Source organism: Streptopelia decaocto (genome assembly GCF_964273445.1).
Source record: "Streptopelia decaocto genome assembly, chromosome: 5".
In the NCBI taxonomy this organism is placed as follows: Eukaryota; Metazoa; Chordata; class Aves; order Columbiformes; family Columbidae; genus Streptopelia; species Streptopelia decaocto.
Genome location: NC_138659.1, coordinates 11768103 through 11788079, shown reverse-complemented (window position 1 = coordinate 11788079; position 19977 = coordinate 11768103). Strand labels below are relative to the sequence as shown.

Sequence of the window (19977 nt, the reverse complement as noted above, 5' to 3'; positions counted from 1 at the left end):
CAGATTGATTTTTATTTTTTTCCCCCCACGGCCAAAATAGATCACTTATTTCAAAGACATGACAAGAAAGTCTAACTTCAGCCCAGGGTTCTTCTACATTTTTATCTCAGTCTGCAGTGTCACAGCTTTGCAGCAGCAAGTACACATTAGAAGTCTCTATAGTTTGAATGTAGCCACTGTTTTTATTTAAAAAATCTTTAAAGAGAGGCTCTTAGCAATAACTTCTTACAGTTTTGCGGTGATTGGAAGAACATTCTACATCTTGCACTTAGGTTGCCCATTACGAAGCTTGATAACTACAAACCCCATTACACATCAATTAAAAACCTGGTGCTCTTTCTTTTTTTGCATGTAAACTGTGTAGCCTACAGTGCTCATCATTACCACCATTCTCAGGTAGAATTTAGCTGTGACTCCAGAAGCAGAAAAGTGAGGTTATTAATGTTACTTGAGAGCTCTGTTGTTGCTCTTCTATTCTTCTGCAAATAGCTACCACTGATAAGGAGCTAATTATAAACAGCATGGGTAGTTAATAACTTGGTAATATGTTTGTTTTCCTCTCATTAGGCTGTTCCCAGTCTGAAAAAAAATATATTCCTTAAATACATAGACTCAGCAGAATTATCAGGCGGTAATTATATTGTATGCACACAATTTCCCCTATTGACACATAACAATTCTCTAAATTAAGGAATGGCCAAACCTGCATTCCACGCATACCGCAAGAATTATTCTTCCTGTTTCTCACAAACGGATTTTGCAAACCCGCCAGCTCCTACCTGTGCAGAGCTTCGCGTGGGGAGCCACAGAGAGCCTGCAAGTTTTAAACTGAGAGAAATTGCAGTGGAATATTTTATGTCTGTTAAATATGTTCCCCCTACACAGAGGAGCCTGTTCTTGAATGCCTTAAGTCTTAATAGGATACAGATTTGGTGAAAAAAGCGAGCTGACCCAGCCTTGGAAAAGTACTTAGAAATTCTCAGTAACATCCCCACGCAGTCTGTACAACTCATTATAGAAAACAGAGCCAAGCTGAGTGTCTTTGGCTTCGGGACCCTCTCCCTGTGAAACTACCAGAGTCTGAGTCAGTGGCCACCAGAGACCTCTGAAGGCTCTTCTGTCTCCTGAGCCCTTGGCGAGGGAGGTGGGATGGATCCCAAGGGAATCCTTTAGTACTGACGCTGCCAGAGGTACCTACTGGGGGACTTTTTATGCTTGGTGGCGTAGTTCCAGAGTAAAGTGCTTTTACATGTTGGATAACATGAGCATTCGAACCAAGAACGGATTGTACTACCATTCACTTGTCTACACTGCTTCTTATGGGACTGAAGTCTGGGTTAATTTAATGGCTATTGTTAAAAGATGAAAAATATAAGTTTCAACTCATAAATAATTTGTCTTTTAGAATAAGCTGTTAAAATAAGTCCTGTATGTCATGACCATATTCATTCAAATTGCAAAAATCACACAATGCAAATTAAATTCTTGCCTTTTTATTGACCTCTCTGTGCTTTGAAAAATGTCCTACTTTTTGACCTGTAAAAGCCTAAACGTTAAACTATCTTCTGGTTAAACTCACGTGTGTTTAGGGCTTCAGTTTGGACTCTGTGAGAGGTGTGTTTGTGTCTCACTTAGTCGTTGGCAGTGAAGCAAATCAGAAACAAGACGTGGGTGCTGAGAGGTTGGTTGGGCAGGATGGCCGTGCAGGACTCACACCTGCCCCTGCTCAGGGCCCTAAATCCATCACAGTTCCCATAACCACGTTCCTCTCAAGCAGGGTGAGGTATGCACCCACAAAAGTGCTTTTGTTCCTTTCCATACGTATAGTGTTGATTACGTGGTTTTGCTTTCTCAGCTCCACAAAACGTCTCAAGTCTGTGGAGGATGAGATGGACAGTCCTGGTGAGGAGCCGTTCTACACAAGCCAAGGGCGCTCTCCAGGCAGCGGCAGCCAGTCCAGCGGATGGCATGAAGTGGAGCCAGGTAAGCCACGGCTTTCGGGAGCCCCAGAACGGCATCTCCCGTTGCTTAGTTTTGTTACCAGAATACACTGAATGCTCTATAGGAAGGCGATCAGTTCTAAACATTTTGTAGCTTCTTCTGAGAAAAGGTCAGTCTCAATATTGTAGTGGTTTTGTTGCTCCTGCAGCTGTGAATGTTTCTGTAGTGTGTCACTTCTGCATTTTGGCCAAATAGCTGAAGTATTTAAATAATGCAGCAAAAGATAGGCTGTCTTTTTCTGTCAAAATGTCCAGATTCAACTCTGGGATAGTGGTGACAATCGCTTAGCAAAAAGCAATACCTGTCTGGACTGTGCCCTCCTGTTTAAATAAATATCCCTAAATTTATATAAGGTGGAAGGACTTTTCAAGCGTTATACAACACTTGAGTTCACTTAGTAATGACTTCTAAGAGACTTACCGAAGGAGTTGTTGTCTGTAATACCATGAAGTGTGATTGGAAGCTTCAGATCAAAACAGATACCACTGGGTGTTACACTTTGCAAGACTTAGGAAGCAGCTCTTCTGCCTTTTCTCAGTTAATTTTTGTGTGTGATCTTTCTTGTTGATCATCTTTTGGGTTTTGTTATGTTACATACTTGACTGTCCATTGATCACTTATCTTGATCATCTGGGTGCTTAATACTATTGAAAATATTTTTCTGGGTCAGTGCTACATTCATAGGTGAAGTTAATGCCTCAGTTTTGCTTACAGGTGTATATCCAATATTTATTGTCAATAAAAACAGCAGGAGTCTTGTTTGTTAGATGAAGGCAAGCAGTGCATTCATCTCCAGCCTCCCAGTGTTTGAGAAGGCCTTCTAAACAGCCCATAGGATCTTTTGCAATACGTTTCTTTTTTCTTTCTCGTTTAGATTTAAAATAGTATGGGTTTGGTTTGCTTAGAAACAACACATGCTTGTCCAGGGCCCTGTGTATAATGAACTATACAGCACAGAAAAGTAAATTCAACTGAACAGCATTAAAATCAGAGCCGTGGGCACTTGGCCAGCCACCTATATCCTTCATCACGTAGGAAACATCCCCACAGCTTTCTCTGGAGACCCTGTCAAACAGCTGTCCTTTACAGCGTGCCCAGAAAGTCACCAAATTTGGGCTATTCCAGACTGGGAGGGGACTGGTTCCTGCGCCGGGGAGCCCTTGGAGGATCCCCCGCCAGCTGCCCTCTCTGCTCTAATGAGGAGGAGCCAGCTTGTGGGCCCTTATTGCCGGCACATGTGGCACTTTGGCAGGAGGAGAGGGTGGACCTGCGGGCAGACAAGTGCCAGGCTCCCCGCCACTGCCTTGCCACTGCCATTGTCCCCAGGGCTCCGGTGTTTTCAGGGGGGTGTCCTGCTCTGTAGGCACCAGAGGCTGTTTCCTCCATCAGCTCCAGCTGATGTAAGGCAGAGCTTCACCTTGGAGAAAACTGCTCTGCTCACGGAGCGGCAAAAACACGAACAAAAGCTCAGCACCCGTGGAAAGGGAGGGAGCGCAACCTCCTCTGCAGACACAGATGGCTAAAAGCCGACTGGGTCACTGCTTCTACATCATTGTCAGACCGGGGGCTAGCTCCCCCCAAAGTTCGGGGTGCTCTTTGTTAATGACAAATGTTCGCCATTTGTGCAACAGCCAGAGGTTGGCTATTAATTTTGCTGTCACTTCTGGTGGTTTTCCCCCAATGTGGTCATTACCTCTGTCTCATCCAAGTCCTGACTAGATGGTGGCACAGAGCTGCTGGGCTGGACAAGAGAAGTATCTAAAGGCTCCAAATCACCTGCACCGCTCTTGGCAGCACCGCGTGCTCATCGTGGAGAAGCACAACTGCCCATGTCAGACTTCCCGAAGTGCTCAGAAAGGCAAGAATAAGTCAGAGAAAGTTCTTCCTTCCACCTTCCAACCTTGCTACAGAAAAATCCCAGATTCTGCTTTGTGTTGCCTGTAAAATGGCAGAAAATCACCTTACAACATCAGGGACTCCAGCCAGGTACCAACTAGATATAGCTCAGATTCACTAGCTATCTATCACTGTCACAGCTATGAAGAAAAAGAGCTTTATCCTGCCTGCGCGGGATGCACTTTCAAACCATCTTTGTGCTACATCCACGCAGATGCACCCCAGTATTCCAGCAGTCTCTGAATGCATTGCCTCAGCTTCTCTGTAAAACGCGGTCACTGCAAGAGCGCGGCTGGCGGATTGATCACCTAAAGAGCCCCAGCTCATCTGTGGTGAAGGACAAAACAGTGCTGAGGTGTCCTTCCATGCTCGGGTGACAGCGGTGTGTCACTGGCACAAGGTGTCCCCTGAGGGACACATCCAGCGGTCTGTGCATGGTGCCCTGCCGTTCCTCAGAAACCGCACGTGGGTCTGGTATTAACATCTGGCCCTTTGGATGAGACATGGGTGCTTTATCTCCAGAAGTTTAAAATGTTTTATGAGTCTTCAATGAGGCATCTGCCTAGAAAATATATTGGTCATCTGAAAACCGTATAAATGATGTTAACATCCCGTATTACCCAGTGGCTTGCCGCAGTGTTCCTCTCCGAGAGGGGAGCTTTGGAGCCTGGACCTGTTTCAGATCCATCTTTTCCGATGCCTCTCCTGTCCAGAGAAAGGCCTTGCCATTTTTTTATTCTGCGGTCAACATGATGGCACAGTTTTAACGTACAGTAATCTCTGATCTTCAGTGTTTTGTTTTGTGCTTTTTTGTCAGTGAAATTCGCAGTAGGAGTTTAAAGAGTGAAACCATCTTTTTGTTTGACTTGGCATTTCTTCCATGTGGCTCATTTTATGCTGCGTGGGATAATGCAGGTATCAACGGTGCAGAGTGATGCTGGTTCGAAAGGCAGGCTGAAGTTTTATCCTGTGCTGGCAGAGTAGCGTAAGCCAGGTTTCCAAACTCTATAATTAAACCCTGTCCTTTGGGTTACCAGCCAAACAATGGGAGGAGGAAATCAGAGCAAGGAGAGGAAGCTTAGACTTGTCTGTGGGATGGCTGTTCTGGCTGGGAAGGAAAGTTCAGAGAGGAGCCAGCAGCCAGCCTCCCAGCCCAGTAGGATCCACACCAAAGATAATAATATATCCTTTGGCTTTATTGCCTTTGAGTAGATTGCTTCCTCACAGGAGATTTAGATTTATGCAGAGATAACTTCTTGGCCTATATGCCTTGACAGGTTTATGGGAGTGAGAGGATGAATATTCTGTCTGTGTGTTGTATTTGCTTAATTCTGAGGTGTGCACATGAGAAAAAGTGGGGACTGTAATGCAGGAGCAGGTGTGAAGCGCCCATACGTTTATGCACATGTATAGACAGAGCGAAGTGCTCAAGGCACAGATACTATGAAATGGTTATAGTGTTATAGAGATGTTGCCTGGGACAGTACATGGAAATGACGTCTGCGTGAGAGCACAACGTACAAGAGAAAGGGAAAATGAGAAGACAATTTTAAACTACACAAAAGGGGAAAAGTATGTAGGGAAGGAAAAAAAAAAAAAAAAGAACAAATGCCAGGAAAACAAAGATTTTACTTCCTAGAAAGGAAATATGACATGGAGTCTGTGAACTCTTCTTAGAGAAAGAGAGCACTCCAGGCAGAGGGTTATTTACCGCCAACCGTGACTAGTCACTCTACATCTGTCTCCATGTTTTTTCTCTTGAAAAAATTCCCTTTTTGGATACTTTCTTCCTGCTTCGCTTCCCTGTGATTGCCCCTGTAAGTGGTCTTTGGAGGGCAGGCTGTCTACTCAGAACATATGTGCAAACTGGCAGGAGAACAGAAGAGGACAAAACCAGTCGGTGTGCTATTTAGATTAGGCAGTGGCTGCTTCCCCTGTGCCCACTCTTGGGGTCTTGCTCTGTGCAGAGCACAGGCTGCACCTACTGTCCATCCACTGGCCTTTTTCTCTGCTTTTACACCAGCAGCACCAGGGCTCGGAGCACCCCGACATCTGTCTCACATGGGGACCTTGCTGGACATAGATGCTACATGTTTCACCCACCAGCAATGTGACCTTTCCATGTGTGGCACCTCAGACCCGTAGTAATGAGCAGAGGACTCAGCCTTGTGGTTTTTACATCTAGATAATTCTTGCAAGCAAGGATATAGCACTCTCCTTATACGTCAGATGTGACAGCCAAAGCAAAACCCAGCATTAATTCCGTGTTCCTTGTACTGTACTCCTTGAGTCTCACATCCATTTACCTGCACTCGAAAGCTCCTGGGGAGCTCTCAGGCCTAAAAAGGCTGGTGTCTGCCAGAAAAGATGAATTTCCTTTCACAACGGGAAGGCTTAGGAAGTAAAACAAAGCAGACATGTAGTAAATTACTTCTTCTTTTCAAATACCTTTTGCGGTATCCTCCTTACCATTACTTTATCTCAGCACTTTCAGTACATAACTCTTGTTAACTGAGAAGAAGGGCAAGAGAGGATAAAGATGATGTTAGTAAGAAAATAAGGCAACATCACCCTGGCTTTGAACTCATGCACAAAGCTGGCCCATGTTCAGTTCTGTGGCAACTCTGCTTGTAATGGAGGTAAACCATAATTACAGGTATAAGTTTTTTAATTCCATAATAAAAGAAGATTGAGTTAATGTATATCAGTATTCTGCTTATGCCTTTTTTTTAATGCATTTGCTTGATTCAGTCCCGGAGTAATGTTCACATTGTGCTCTGTCAGTTATTTTGTAGTGCAGCATATGGACAGTATTTGCCAGTTTTACTTCCATTGTATTTCTACAGCGTGGCATGGAAGAAAATCTTTCAGATGCAAATTCAGATTATCCTATTAGTTTCTTTACTTAGATCTTCCTGGAACTTTTGTTTCCACAAGTCAGTTTGGTCCCTGGAGGACAGTAATCCCAGGAAAGGTACATGTTTGTACTCCTTGCGCTTCTTGAGACCTCTGAAGGGACAATTAGCTCCGCTTCAAGTGTGGGCTTCACCAGCTTAAAGCACTGCACCCATTTGCAAAATGGATGGAGCTCTGTGGTCCTTCTTCTGATAGGACTTTTCATACGGTGGTCATCCACCTTCCCTTCCTCCAGCTCCACCATAGCTATTATTGCTGGTCACACTGTGCTGAGCTCTTGTGTGGCTTCACCATGAAAACCCCAGGAACCAAACCAGACTTTCAGCGCAGAAACCTTAAGGAATTAGCTGTAATACCTGCACTGCATGACCGAAAGACATATTTACAGTTCCAAGGGCTCATGAAGTTGATAGTATTATATGAACCTGCAGTAAGCCAGAAAACTCCCTGTTAGAGTGCTGGACACGTCGTTGGTAGTAAAGATGCTATTAAAGTCAGCCTCAGGATTGCTTGTTACACCACTCAGGCTGCTCGTTCTCATGCCACCATCTACGGGACTGTCTGAAAATCATTTCTGAGCAATTTCCATGCAGCTGAGGAGCTGACATCCTATTTTGGAGTATTTCCATTGAAGTGGCAGTGACCCCTGACTTAATGGTACCGTGTCTCTCCCCATTGCTAGTTATGGAAAAACCACACACAGGCAACCGGTCCAAATTCTTGTTTCAATAACCCTTTTCTTAAATCTGGCATGGGCTTTCTTCTTAGCAGATTCTCAGCACGCAAGAAAATTTCTTCTCTGTATTTACTAAGAAACTTTTATTTATGCCTTGCACATCAGAAATACTCATTCAGGCATAGATTGGATGACCACGAGAGTTTGTTTTCAAAGTCTGTTCAGAATTATATCTTGGAAATGCCAGAGAAAGCGGTGCAAGGGAGATCCTAGATTGTGTTCTTTATGCATTCTTTATGCCTTAAACACAACTGTTGACTGGCACTACTGAGAAGGTAAAATACATATAATATGTCCCAGCATCAGTGATGCAGAGTGCCTCTGATCTGTCCTCGGGCAGAAGGTCTGTGGGCTCATCAAAACTTGATGCCACACACTAACTCAGAGCTCGGAGAAGTTTCCGATGATTGTGCTACATTACGGCCAATGATTGAAGGGTCTGACTCTAGAAAATATGATGAATAACATGAGAACCATGTATTATACTACAAAATAAGGAATAGAAAAAATAATCCTTTTTTACTGGGAAAACATTCAACTTCAGACCTGGAGTATTCGATATCAAATTGGCATTACTCTGGCATTACTTTTCAGTGACTTGCTGTAGTGGGCAATTTTCACTGGATCATAACTAGACACAGGAATTTCATGATCTTTATTAATTTCCTTAAGCTGAACTGTTTAGATACTTATAGACCTATTTAAGAAAGACAGAAATAGGGAAACGTCTCTTTTCCTTAGAGCAGAAGAGTTCTACATCCAGGATCCCTGCCAATTAAATTTACTCGGTATTTTTCCCAGGTGTGACATTGGCTTGCCCTCCAGTTCTCAGTGTGTACAGAAAAGTCAGACAGCACACACAGAGCCACTAGGTTTGTACCTGCCTGTGCAGCAGCTTCATTCCATACCTTGACACATCTATCAGCAGGCACCGGTGCCATTTTTTCCTCTGTAATATATTAAGACAGCGGGAACATTTCGCAACCAGACAAACCTCCAGCACACGGCATAGTTTGGCTTTTCGACTGGGAGGTCAGACACAGACCACGTTTCACTGGTGGCCAGAACATTTTGGTTTACAGCAGGGAGAATTTCATTTGTGCCGTTAAGCTGAAGAGATGCCATGAGCGCTACGGCAGACAGAACCTGTTTCCTCCCAGGAAACTTCCACTGTTTATTTTCTCTGAACAACTTTTTCTGAGCGTTATTAGACTCTATACTGTGACTAGGACTCCTGCTCCTCTTCACCCCATTTCCCCATTCCCATTCAGACCTGTGCTTCTTCTCATCTCCAAGGCTTTATACAGTTTCCCGTGTTTCCCTCCACTCTTACAGAGTCTTCCACCATCCTTGTTCTGCCATAGCTGAGAAGCACAGTGTGCTTGGGCCTGGGCTACCTTGTCATGGCACCATGTCCATGTTGCCGCCTAAAAAGTTGGCTTCAAGTGAGCAGGTAGACACCCACAACTAACCATACGATGGGAGCATCCTTCAAGGAGCTCCAGCTACTGTAGAGTACAGGGCTTTCCTTAAATGTCTTTTTGCTTTCATAGACTCCATGTGTTCCCTTATCCCTTCTCTCTGCATTACAGTATCCCATCAAAACACAAGCTGCCCAGTGGTTTTCAGGAACATAAGATTTTTCTTTTCTTCTAAGAGCAATAACACTTATCAACTTTTACTGAAATACCATATCAGCTCCTTGTCACTGGCAGTCTACAGTTCCTGCCGCTAAAAGTTTAATGCATTTACAGGAGCACTTAGGCATCAAGACTTTGATATCACAATCTGTTAGTCACAGGTGCTACATGATAGGTTTGTGTTAGCACATTATAGATCTTTTATCAGATCCTGCGCAAAATGTGTGTGTTTCTCTGCCAGGCAATCAGAATCAGACTGCTGCATAGTTGATGAGTTACTCACCAATATAAGTTGTTGTTTATTTTAAACAGAACTTTTCCAGAGCCGCGCCTTAATGGGCGACTTAAACTCTAATTGGTCATGGCCAGCAAAGATCAAGAGCCTCATGTGAGCCAGGAAAAAAGCAGCAGGTCAAGAGTGGTGCTTTGAGCATTGTCGGTCTTTTGTAATCGCATTCATCAAGTCAAATGATGAACGCTTCTCATTTGGTGTAACAGACAGTCATTTTGACAGCAAATTGCCACTGGATCAATAGCTCAGCCTTTCTTTGGCAATTCACGTAGTAGCACGAGGCCCGTGACAACATGCCGTGCTGCTGGCGTTACTGGCTCCAAATCATGGAAGGGAGTTCGACGTAGGGAAGGAACTACTGATTGAAAACTTGGTTCACATTGAAAAGTCCTACATGTTTTCGCACCTCTCGAAAGCTCCCATTTTTCCAGAAACTGGACAGCACAACAAATTTGGCCTGTGATTCAGCCTAAACTGTACTTTCCATTTTTAATAAAATTAATAATCCCATGCAAGTGTTAAAGCACATGCCTCAGCTTTGCTGTAATCCCTTGAGGAAAACATCCCCTCGGTTTGGTCCCGGGGAAGTCAGTCAGTCAGTGTTGTGGCTCTGTTTCTTGCGTCTAATTCCAGATGTCAGGAAATGCATCATTTAAAAATGAGTATGGACCCGTAGGAGTTCAGAGTTAAAAAATGCAGAAAGTATTTCCCTTCAAATAGCAAATTAAAGCTGTATTTTTGGCTGGCCTGGTGCTAGCATCATCCTTACGTGCTATTTTCACTGACTTTAAATGACCAAGGTAAAAGCAGATCTGTGTGCTGTGACAACCAGAAGACCACCTGAGCTCCCCAAACAAGTAGTATCATCTGAATCATTTTTCAGATTAATAGGAAAGGTTTAGTGCATAGAAAACTATTCCCTGACAAATGTTGGAGCAATGCTTCCTGATGATTCCTGGGATGGGAGCGCTGTGTTGGTCCATGGTCGTAACATTCTTCAGATGTCCTTGCTAAGCCGTGTTTTGCCATCCATTCTGTTTAACATATACACATAAAGACCACTATATGGTCTGGGCTTCGCTTTTGTCACCAAGTGAAAAGTATAAGCTTCCCTGGTGTTGGGACATAAGCAGACTCTTTCTGCATCTTTTCAGAGGTGAGCTCCAAAGGACAGAAGCATTCTCTGTTTGCATTTGGCTGCGCATTTCTGGCTGATTTGGAGCCTGTCAAACATGAATAATCTTTGTGAGCTCCAGACGGGTCTCCTCTGATGCAGTTTTTCTTGAAGATCATCTGATAGTGCAGCATGGGACTGTTTAATTGCAAAATGGGATGAAACACATTGAGTGCATTGTACCTGCCTTCCAAAAGTTGAACTAGTTTTCTTGTTTGCTTCTGGGACCAATTCAGGATGTTGACTTGAATCTATAAGCTCTTCTATAGATTAGATCTTGGTTAGGAAATGGACTGCATTCCTTTCATGTGCTGTCTTAGCAGTTGAGATCAGCAGACTTGCTTTTTCTAATGTGTTTGGGAAGCAGAAGCAATATTTTATCTCCTGCGGTATGCTGCTGGTACAGAAATGTTCAGGCTTATTAATTCTTCAGGACACGGGAAAGGTCTTCATCACCTGTGAAAGGGAGTCATGGGAAAGGACCCACTGCAAAGGCTGCATTGAACTCTTGTTTTTTTTGAAGGCAGCTGGAAAATATTAGTAGTCTTCAGAGCCAATATACAGTACATATTGAGAGCCAGTAAATGATGCATATTATTGCAAATTCTTGTGCACTTCTGCATTTTATAAAGCAGATAACTAAAATACTCACCTAGCCAGATCAGTTCCCCGAGGGATGCAGATTTCCAAGTAGAAGACAAACCAAAAACACAGAACAGAACACAAATTAGCCAAATAGAATGGCTAAGTGGTTGAAACAAATGGTTTTGGGATCACTGAGTAAGGACCGTGACCTCCTTTTGCATCAGTCAAGGCAACTGTGAAACTTTGTGAAAGAAGCTCACCGCAAAACAGATGCTGGGCTATCTTAGGTAAATAAATTACCAAAAAATAATAATAAAAACCTCCCCTACACATTTTACAAAGCACAGCTGTGTAAATATTGCATGAGACAGGGGAGAGGGGGAGAGATGTAACATACACCCTTTTTTATGCAGAAGTTCTGCACTGGGCACTGTTTATTAACATTCCCAGTACAACCATCACTCCACTGCGTAGCACACAGTGCTGCTACTGTGCTCTGTGCACACGTTTTGATCTTTGCTTTACAGGAGAAAACAGGCTTTATTTTAAAGGAAACATTTTGACCCAAAGTTAAAATGTGCACTGAGAGGTGTTAGGGAACTGACAAAAGACAATACAAGACCAGGAACAGGACACAGACCATATTACATCTCTTTTTTTTGTTTCTTTTCCCACACTGACTCGAGATGCTCCTCTGGTTCTGCACAGAGTGAGGAGCAATCCTGAGATCTTAATTTCATTGAGCTGGATACCTGCTGCAATTTTCCTCTTTCTCAGCTGCCAGGTGCAGCACATTCCAGCCTACAGAAACAGTGCATCTGCCCACAGAGTGGAAAAAATGCCTTTTTTCAGGTAGACAGAAGGCTCGCCCTGCCCCGTCCGCTGGCTCTGACAGGAGCTGGTGGTGGACACTTAAGGAAAGAATACAACAGCAGGACAGGCTTCCAGTGATGCTTTTCAGAGCACAGCCTCGCGGATTTTGGCAGCAAACAGCTCGGTTTCATGAGCCAGAGGCTCCCTTTGCATCTTTGTGTTTGACAGCCTTCAGTGGACTTTTCTTGCAGAGATGTTTTTAACCCATTCTTTATTTTGGCCTCTACAACATCCCATGGCAGCAAGTTCTAGTTTTACTCGATGTTCTCTAAGGCAGAACCGCTGCTTTTGTCTGCCGCCTGATAATTTTCCTTGACGTTCCTTGGTGCTTTTTTTGTTTTTTTTACTGGCAGAAGTAGTGAATAAATCACTCCCTGGCTACTTTCTCTCAAGTTAAGTGCTGCCCCAACACTTGGACCACAGCAGTCAGTGTGCATAGGAAAGTGGGGAAATCTGTCTAGCAGCCTGTTAGCTCAGGTAACAATTTGGCTGAGTGGCTACAGAGCCATCCTATACCTCCAGGAATGTATATGTGCTGTGATAGCAGCTGGGTTGTTCACCCAGAGTGTGTAACCTGTAACCTTGACCCATAGCCCCAGTGCTAAGGGCATGAACACAGCGCGACCTGGTACCACGGAGCCTCGCAGAAGGATGCTGCAGCCTGAATAAGGGATGCTGTTTAAGTACTCTCAATTTTCTTTCTTTTTCCAGCTCCACAAAGACTTAAAGTTCAGCAATGTCTTCACCTAGTGTGCAGTTTTATTCTGCTTTTGTTGGGGTCATGTTCAGGGTGTCCACAGCATCCTGCACCTCTGTTTGTCCATCCCACAGTCCTCATGAGATCGTCCTTGCTGCTCTTCTCTTACATCTGTGGTTAGTGTGATATACACCAAAAAGCATAACGTGAAAGATACTGTTGCTAAAATCAACTAGAAAATTATAGGCTGTTTTACTGTTTTGTGCACAGTCTTCATTTGGCTTGCTGGGATTTGCGTGCAGATCTTCGAACCCCCGAAACCCAGCAAAGTGAGATGGTACCTGCAGTCCTCACGTCCAAGGGCAGTTCTCTTGAAAGGAACAGGACCATTTTATATCAGCAAAGTCTTAGGTTTCACAAATAGAAGGGAAATAAATTTAATTTTTAGAGCAAGGATTTACAGTCAATGGGATCTGAAAAATATAAATGTATGGACTTCCTTTGTACTTAGTGTGACGTCCCATTTTATGACAGCAGCCCACGTTTGTCTCCAGGAGTATTATCTGTGCTGCAGTACGCTAATGCACCACCTCGCTTCAAACAGGAGAAAGCACTTTGGATGGAGTCCAGACTTAACCCTGTCTTACATCTTGCCTTTACTCTTAACCAAAATAACAGAAAATGTAAGTAAAGCATCATCCTGACTCTTCCTCTGAATGTGGCCAGTGCGAGGTACATCTTTGAAGCAAAGGGCAGTGGCCATTCCCACTTGTTTCATGGCTCCTCTGTCTCGTTCAGCCCTTTCAGTCCTTATAACCTCCATCTCTTTTCCACTCCTTGAGTGAAAACCCCTCGGCCACACCTAATCTGAACGTGCTGTGCCAGGAGCTGCTTCTGACTGTCAAAGTCAAGGTTCAACATCGGACATCAAAATGATTCCCGAAGTCTTGTCATCCAGGCAGAATTGCAGATTCTGACCATTTGGAGATTTTAAAAATTAAAAGATCCCCAATACAGCTATATTTCTTATGCAAATCCTTAGCCAAATGGGAACTCGTAAGTATTAAATAAATTGTTTGCCCTCTGTTAAAAAATTATCATCTAGAAACCCAGTGATTTGTGGAGGACAGGTTTTAAGAGGGCAAAGCATTCTTACAAACAGCATTTCTCCCGTGTCCTGTGAACTGTTGTGCTGTTGTGATTTTACAGTGCTATTTCTCTACTTTTGCAGGATTTTTCTCTTTAATGTTATGTGGAAAACCCTGACACTTAATTCAGAGTAAACAGTGGCAGTGACTGATTAGAAACCTGATGTCAAATACACAACCACCCTGGGAAGTGAAAATCCATTGGTTTCTCATCTCTTCCAGTTGTTGACTTCTTAAGTGCATTATTCATAAAACCAGCAATTTAAAAATGCACAGAAACATTATTTTTCATATTCATAGCGTCACTTTAAAAAAAAAAAAAAAAAAAAAAACGGTTAAAAATCGATTTGCCGGCCTCTTGGGGTAATGCCGTAATGTTTTTGGCTGTCTCCTACTTTCTGCTGCCAGCTAAAAGTACCATCTGGCTTGTTTAGGGCCCTTTTCCATATCAGGTGCTTCCAAAATTCTCCCCAACCAGAGGATTGTTTCGTTGGGTTGCTTTGCCTGCTGAGGCATGTGTCCTGGGCTGGGAATCCTCCCGCTTCTGTTCCTGCCATCTTGCTGACGGTGGCGTGTGGATGTTTGGGCACGGATCTCGCTGCCTCTCTCCCGAGGACATTTGCATCATTGTCAGCTGCACATATTAAATTGATATGCAGGGCTCAGAAACACGTATCCCGTCTTTTGTCCCTTTTGTTTTGCGCGATTGTTGTGGTTTTAATTCTTCTTTGACACCTGGAATATCACAAAGCTGCTGATAATCTGTTGGCTACTAAGGGAGATGACATTGATAGAAGGATAATGTGTGTCAGACTTATATCGAGATAATTGCAGACACACCCCAAACCCTCGCAGCTCAGGGAATGAATATCCTAAATCCATTATTAATTTGGAGAGTCATATGCAGCAGTTGGCGGCGGCGTCATCCTCTCGCTGCAAGAGTCACTAGCGAGGGATTTTGAAAGGCAGTTTTTTGGTTAATTCTGCATTGGTGTGTCGAACTATGCCTCGTATGAGTCCGTTTGGTCAGTTCTTGTAACAAAATGGGGTTGGTGTCCTAACGCCTCCCTGAAGGAAGGTTCCCACGTGGGTTCTCCCGCACGGACGTGCGTACCGGGAGAGGAGAACCCATGCGCCATACGTGGGACCAGTTGACGGTGACACCTCCTCCTCAGGATTCTTTGTTTACTTAAAACTAGAAATATACCCCTCAAAGGGTTTATGAGTAGGTTTGAAGTATTGGAGTTGCTCAGTATAGACTTCTGATGTGATCGTACGGCAGGATGGAGCGTGTTTTGAAATAGATGCTGCCGCGAGCTGTCTTGTCCCATTTCTAAAATGATCTGTGCTGTACACTGCGGACTTTTCCTGTCCATCCATTAAAAAGTGAATTATGAAGAGTGCTGAGACAAACAGATAGTAGTTTAACCTTGTTAGTAAATATCAGGTAGCTGGTATATACTGCTAGAATGTTACATCACAGCCTTTCTCTTCAATACAATATAGGTTTATGAAATTATCTTGTTACTATATAAACTGCCTTCGCTGTGTACATTCTTCCAGAGGTTTATTGTTCGTCGTATGTTGGCACAACAGCATGACTCTGAAGAATCAGTTCACAGTGTGGTGAATTTTAAAGACTTGGGAGATGGCCATTTCTATTCTTCAGCAAAGGAATTGAAGCTTTTTTTTTTTTTTATCTGAGATATTAAAAGTTTCAAAAGATGTTCAGAAATGAAAAGGAAATAATAACTAAAGACTGGATGGGAAGTAATGCCTCAGAGTACTGACTTTGTCTGTTTGCTTGTTTCCCCAAAAAGCTTAATATTTTAAGCACAAGTTAATATTTTAAATAAAATAAACCTGTTTTGTGAACTAGGAAGATACTTGAACTATATCACACATTATTCATTTATTTTTGTGCGAGTGCAATAAAAATTTTACAAGCTATAATCTTGTTCTTTTAATAGAGGGAAAACTATGCAGAATATGTTGCTTAGAGTATTAGATAAGCTACAGTGTGTTAATCAAATATTTTTGTGATATGAGGGCAGTTGAGAAAACAGTACAATTTTTGCTAATGGCACTGGTAAGTAAACGGATCTATCATTACATTGTCATGAAAAGTGACATTGAGCAGAAACACCCTGCCAATCCCTAGAAGATAAGTATTTTATGTAATTAGACAGACACTGTCTCCTTTGTTGAATGTAGCATTAATCACCCAGAGAAGTCCAACTTTATATGAAATAGCTTTTTCTGATATGCCTTTGTATTAGAAAGCTTCTCACATGGTTTTGTCATTATGATATATTTGAAGAAATGACTGCTTTAGCTGTACGGTTTTCCTCATGACATATCTTGCTGTTCTGTGTTCCATAATATTTTTTTTTTATTTAGCAATGTTACATTATATATTGTGACTTGTTTCTAAGTCAAGAAACCTACACACATTTGGAGCTGAACCTCTTTGAATCCGTTAATGCATTCAACTTACAAAATATAAAAGAAACACAAATAGCTTCCATTATGTTCTTTGGTTCTTCCTATGTGGTGTTAGCACAGGTTCATTGTTATGGCATAAGTAAAATGTTTTCTTGCCTCAAATGCTAGTTCATAATATCACACCAAAAAAGAACTTCTCGCTATGAAAACCTCATTGTTAAATTGATGAAAAATGTTGCCCCCTTCCAGAATTCATTGGCACTACATTTTTTTTTTTCCTCCTCTGTTGCTTGTAATTTGTGCTGTGAAATGCTGTCTGGGTATGAACTGGTGTGAACTTGAATCAGTGCACAGCTGTGTCTTCCCACCTTCTCCGTGGTGCAGGGGGCTTTGAAGGGGAAGAACAGGGTTTAGTCAGAGATGACAGCGGATTCACCGCCTAACAGGTGGAGGTCACGTCGGTTTATTTGTTGGGATGAACAGAGTGCAGAGATGAAAAATCTTTGCCGTAATAAGGTTTAGGAAGAAAATGCTGACTGGTCTAAGCTTTGATTCCAGCTGACAGATCCTTTTCTAGTGTTCATTACTTGATTTCACAGTTCAGGCAATTTTAAGAGGCTTAAAATTATATTTCTGCTCTCCCCTATAAAACTTTTCGATCACTTTCTAATTTTTGCTTTAAGTAAAGTTATAGGGACTCCCTAATATATCACTCCTGCCTTTAGACTTACGAAGTCAATATGCCATCAAAAATGAAAGGATCAGGGTTTTTTTTTAGACCCCTACTTTTACTGATTCTTTTTGTAAACGAAGTAAAAATTTCACACGTAGACACTTATTCGATCAGAAAATTAAAACTTCAGGAAAACTCCCCTGGAAAGTGGGTAGTTAAATAAGTGCAATGCCTAAGAGGTCGCTGCTCCTGTCTAGGCATATGGGTTTTTTACGTGACTGGTGGCAGCGTTAATGAAGCTGCACCACCCCATTGCGCCCAGTTTCCATCACTGGTGAGCCTGCAAAGGGAGTTGCAGCCAGACCCCAGGTAATCAGAGCAGAACATCCTGATGTTTCTTCCACCACCACCACTACCTGCTTCTTACCTGCTGGAGCGGGCAGAATAGGGGTATCTTTAGCCATTTGCTAAAATCTTCCCCCCACCCCTCAGACTTTCTATTACTTCTGCATTCATTCTTTGCAGGGAGAGGAAACTCACTGGTCAAACCCTTGGACACCAGAATAGTTGCATGCAGTTTCCCAGGGAGCCAGATAGCTCTAAAGCTTCCCAGTGAGTGACAGTTTCTCTCTTCTATTCTTCTGAAACATGTGTTTTACACATATACTGAAAAATGTTAATATCAATTTACAGCCAGATTCTTGCTTTAAAAAAATATATATATATAAAAATATATACATATATATATAACAAATCTCTCAAAGTAAATACAGTTAGAGCACCTCAGCACACGTCACTTTTTTACGTAGGAAAAAGTGTTGGATGCTCTTATACACATAACATCATTGGGCTCAAAAGCTAGTTAGCTCATTCAGAGTTAGTGGCAAGAACACTGGACTTGCCAGCACCAAACTGTGAAACCTTCTTTGTGTGACTGGTGGAAATCTCATGGGAGTAGAAATAAAATAAAATTTTTTAAAAAATGGGGGTGGAGGGGGGTGTAAATCTGTGCATTTGGATTCGAGTATCTTCAATACCATGATATCAACTTTGTCCTAGAAGTCCTTGAATCACAAATCATTGGAGGCTGGGAGAGTATTTTGGAGAATTATTTCCCTGGGCTTGTACTCTGTTCTAGGCATCCATTAGTTACCACTGTCAGAGAGAGGATGCTGGGCCAGGTGGATCCCTGTAATCTGATTTGGCATGGCTATTTTTCTGTGTTCCTAAGCTCATGAGATCAAGTTATGTAGGATTATTTCATAATGCCAGAGCAGCAGTTTCTGAGGTTCGACAAAGCTATCTAGCAAAGTGTCTGATAAAAGAAAAATCCTGTCCCATACTGTAGCTTTCTTGGTCCAGTGAAGCAGCATCCTCATGCATACAAATCTTGTAAAGTTACTTCTGATCGCTCCCTCCGTTCCTTCATTTTTGTAAGCTAAAGTGCCATTTGCCTTTTTACAGCTTAATTGAACTCAAATGCACCCATTTTCTGCAATGTGGTATTTTGGTAATTTTACTATTTGCTTGTAAGTTTTCCTTTAAGCAAACTGCAAGCTTCCCCTTTATCACTTCACTGGGCCAAGATTTCACACAGTATCCTGCTTGCTACAAAATATGATAGTGTTCTCTCTCACCTTGTTTCTTTTTTCTTCTTTTACTTTTCTTTTATAAAATCAGGATATCTAAGAAACCCCGAACACCGTGGAGCACTACATGGTGGGTGTGCCTATTCAAACAAATGCCAATGCTCTTGTTCTCGGTGCATTAGACATTTTGTGTTGGTTGGGGGGGTTGTACCGGGGGTCCCTCTCCTGCGGGTTCTCCGGTGTCTGGTGAGGAGGGAGCTCGTGCCGAGCACTTGGCCAGAGCAACAGCACTGATTTGTTACCTCTGCCTTTTCCCATGCCTGTTTTCACAAAACTCGCAGGGACTTTTTCCCTCTGCCTCTCTGTCAGACATGTTTCAAATCGCTCGGTCGATGAGAGAGGCATTGGGCACATCCCGCACGCAGACCTGCAGGCGACACGGCTGGACACGGCTCCTCTGGAAACGATGCCAAAGCCAAACCGCTGTGCTCTGCAGTGGAACCTTTTATTTTTTTTATTTTTTTTTTTCCAGGGGGATTCTTTATTCCTCCCAGAATCCTAAAGCCATTGGGAATGCAGAAAAATGAGGCTGATCTCACCTCTATCTGATCCCACCTGCAGTTTGAGTCTCTGCTGCCAGCGCTGTTCCAGCAGCGCTCACCAGCGCACAACTGGACATGGGCACTTTCCAGTAAAAGAGCACAGCGGCTCTGGGTCAGCTACAAATTATTTTTGGTGTTCCGAAGAAATGAGATGACTGTTCAGTCCTGTGACTGTCAAACCTGGGCAGTCATATGGTAAAAATACCAAGAACCACTGGATAGCAATACATAACAGTTCCATGAGTACACTCTTGACCTGTCAAATTATAAATCCATTTCAGTTTGGTACGATGCACATGAATTCAGTTTGCAGCTCTTCCTTTGGTTGGAATAATGTATAAACTCCTCACCTCAAATTGTGCGGAAATCAGGTGACTTTACAGTACATGGTAAATTACCTGAGCTATTTTCAATCCTGACCACAGCTCTTTTATTAATTAAAACATATGTTCGGTGGCAGTGTATACCGATTAAGTCTTCAAAACCAATATTAACACCAAACTTAGTCTTGTCATCATAAAAGTCATTTAAAAACATTACCATGCAGTAACTGAGGTCACAGGTCAAAAAAATCTGCATATTTACCCATCTCCATTTCATGCCTTTGACGTTTAGCAGCCATCATGGTTATATATAGCCTGGAGAGCCAATGATCTTTTGATGACATGCAAATAATGAGCAAATTATTTTTCAGGGAAAAAAAAAAAGAA

General features: G+C 42.7%; 1 protein-coding gene across 8 annotated transcripts in view; it reads left to right on the top strand.

Moving 5' to 3' along the window:
• The window catches only part of NFIA (nuclear factor I A), a 250412-nt gene that overhangs the window by 170228 nt on the left and 60207 nt on the right, over window positions 1–19977 (top strand). For 4 of the 8 annotated variants that reach the window (XM_082053405.1, XM_082053406.1, XM_082053407.1 and 1 more), the window contains 3 exons: window positions 1856–1983; window positions 17602–17688; window positions 18757–18795. In XM_082053405.1, the coding sequence (XP_081909531.1) occupies window positions 1856–1983; window positions 17602–17688; window positions 18757–18795 (254 nt within the window). The remainder of the gene's footprint in view (window positions 1–1855; window positions 1984–17601; window positions 17689–18756; window positions 18796–19977) is intronic. The other 4 variants (XM_082053410.1, XM_082053411.1, XM_082053409.1 and 1 more) reach the window with 2 other exon arrangements.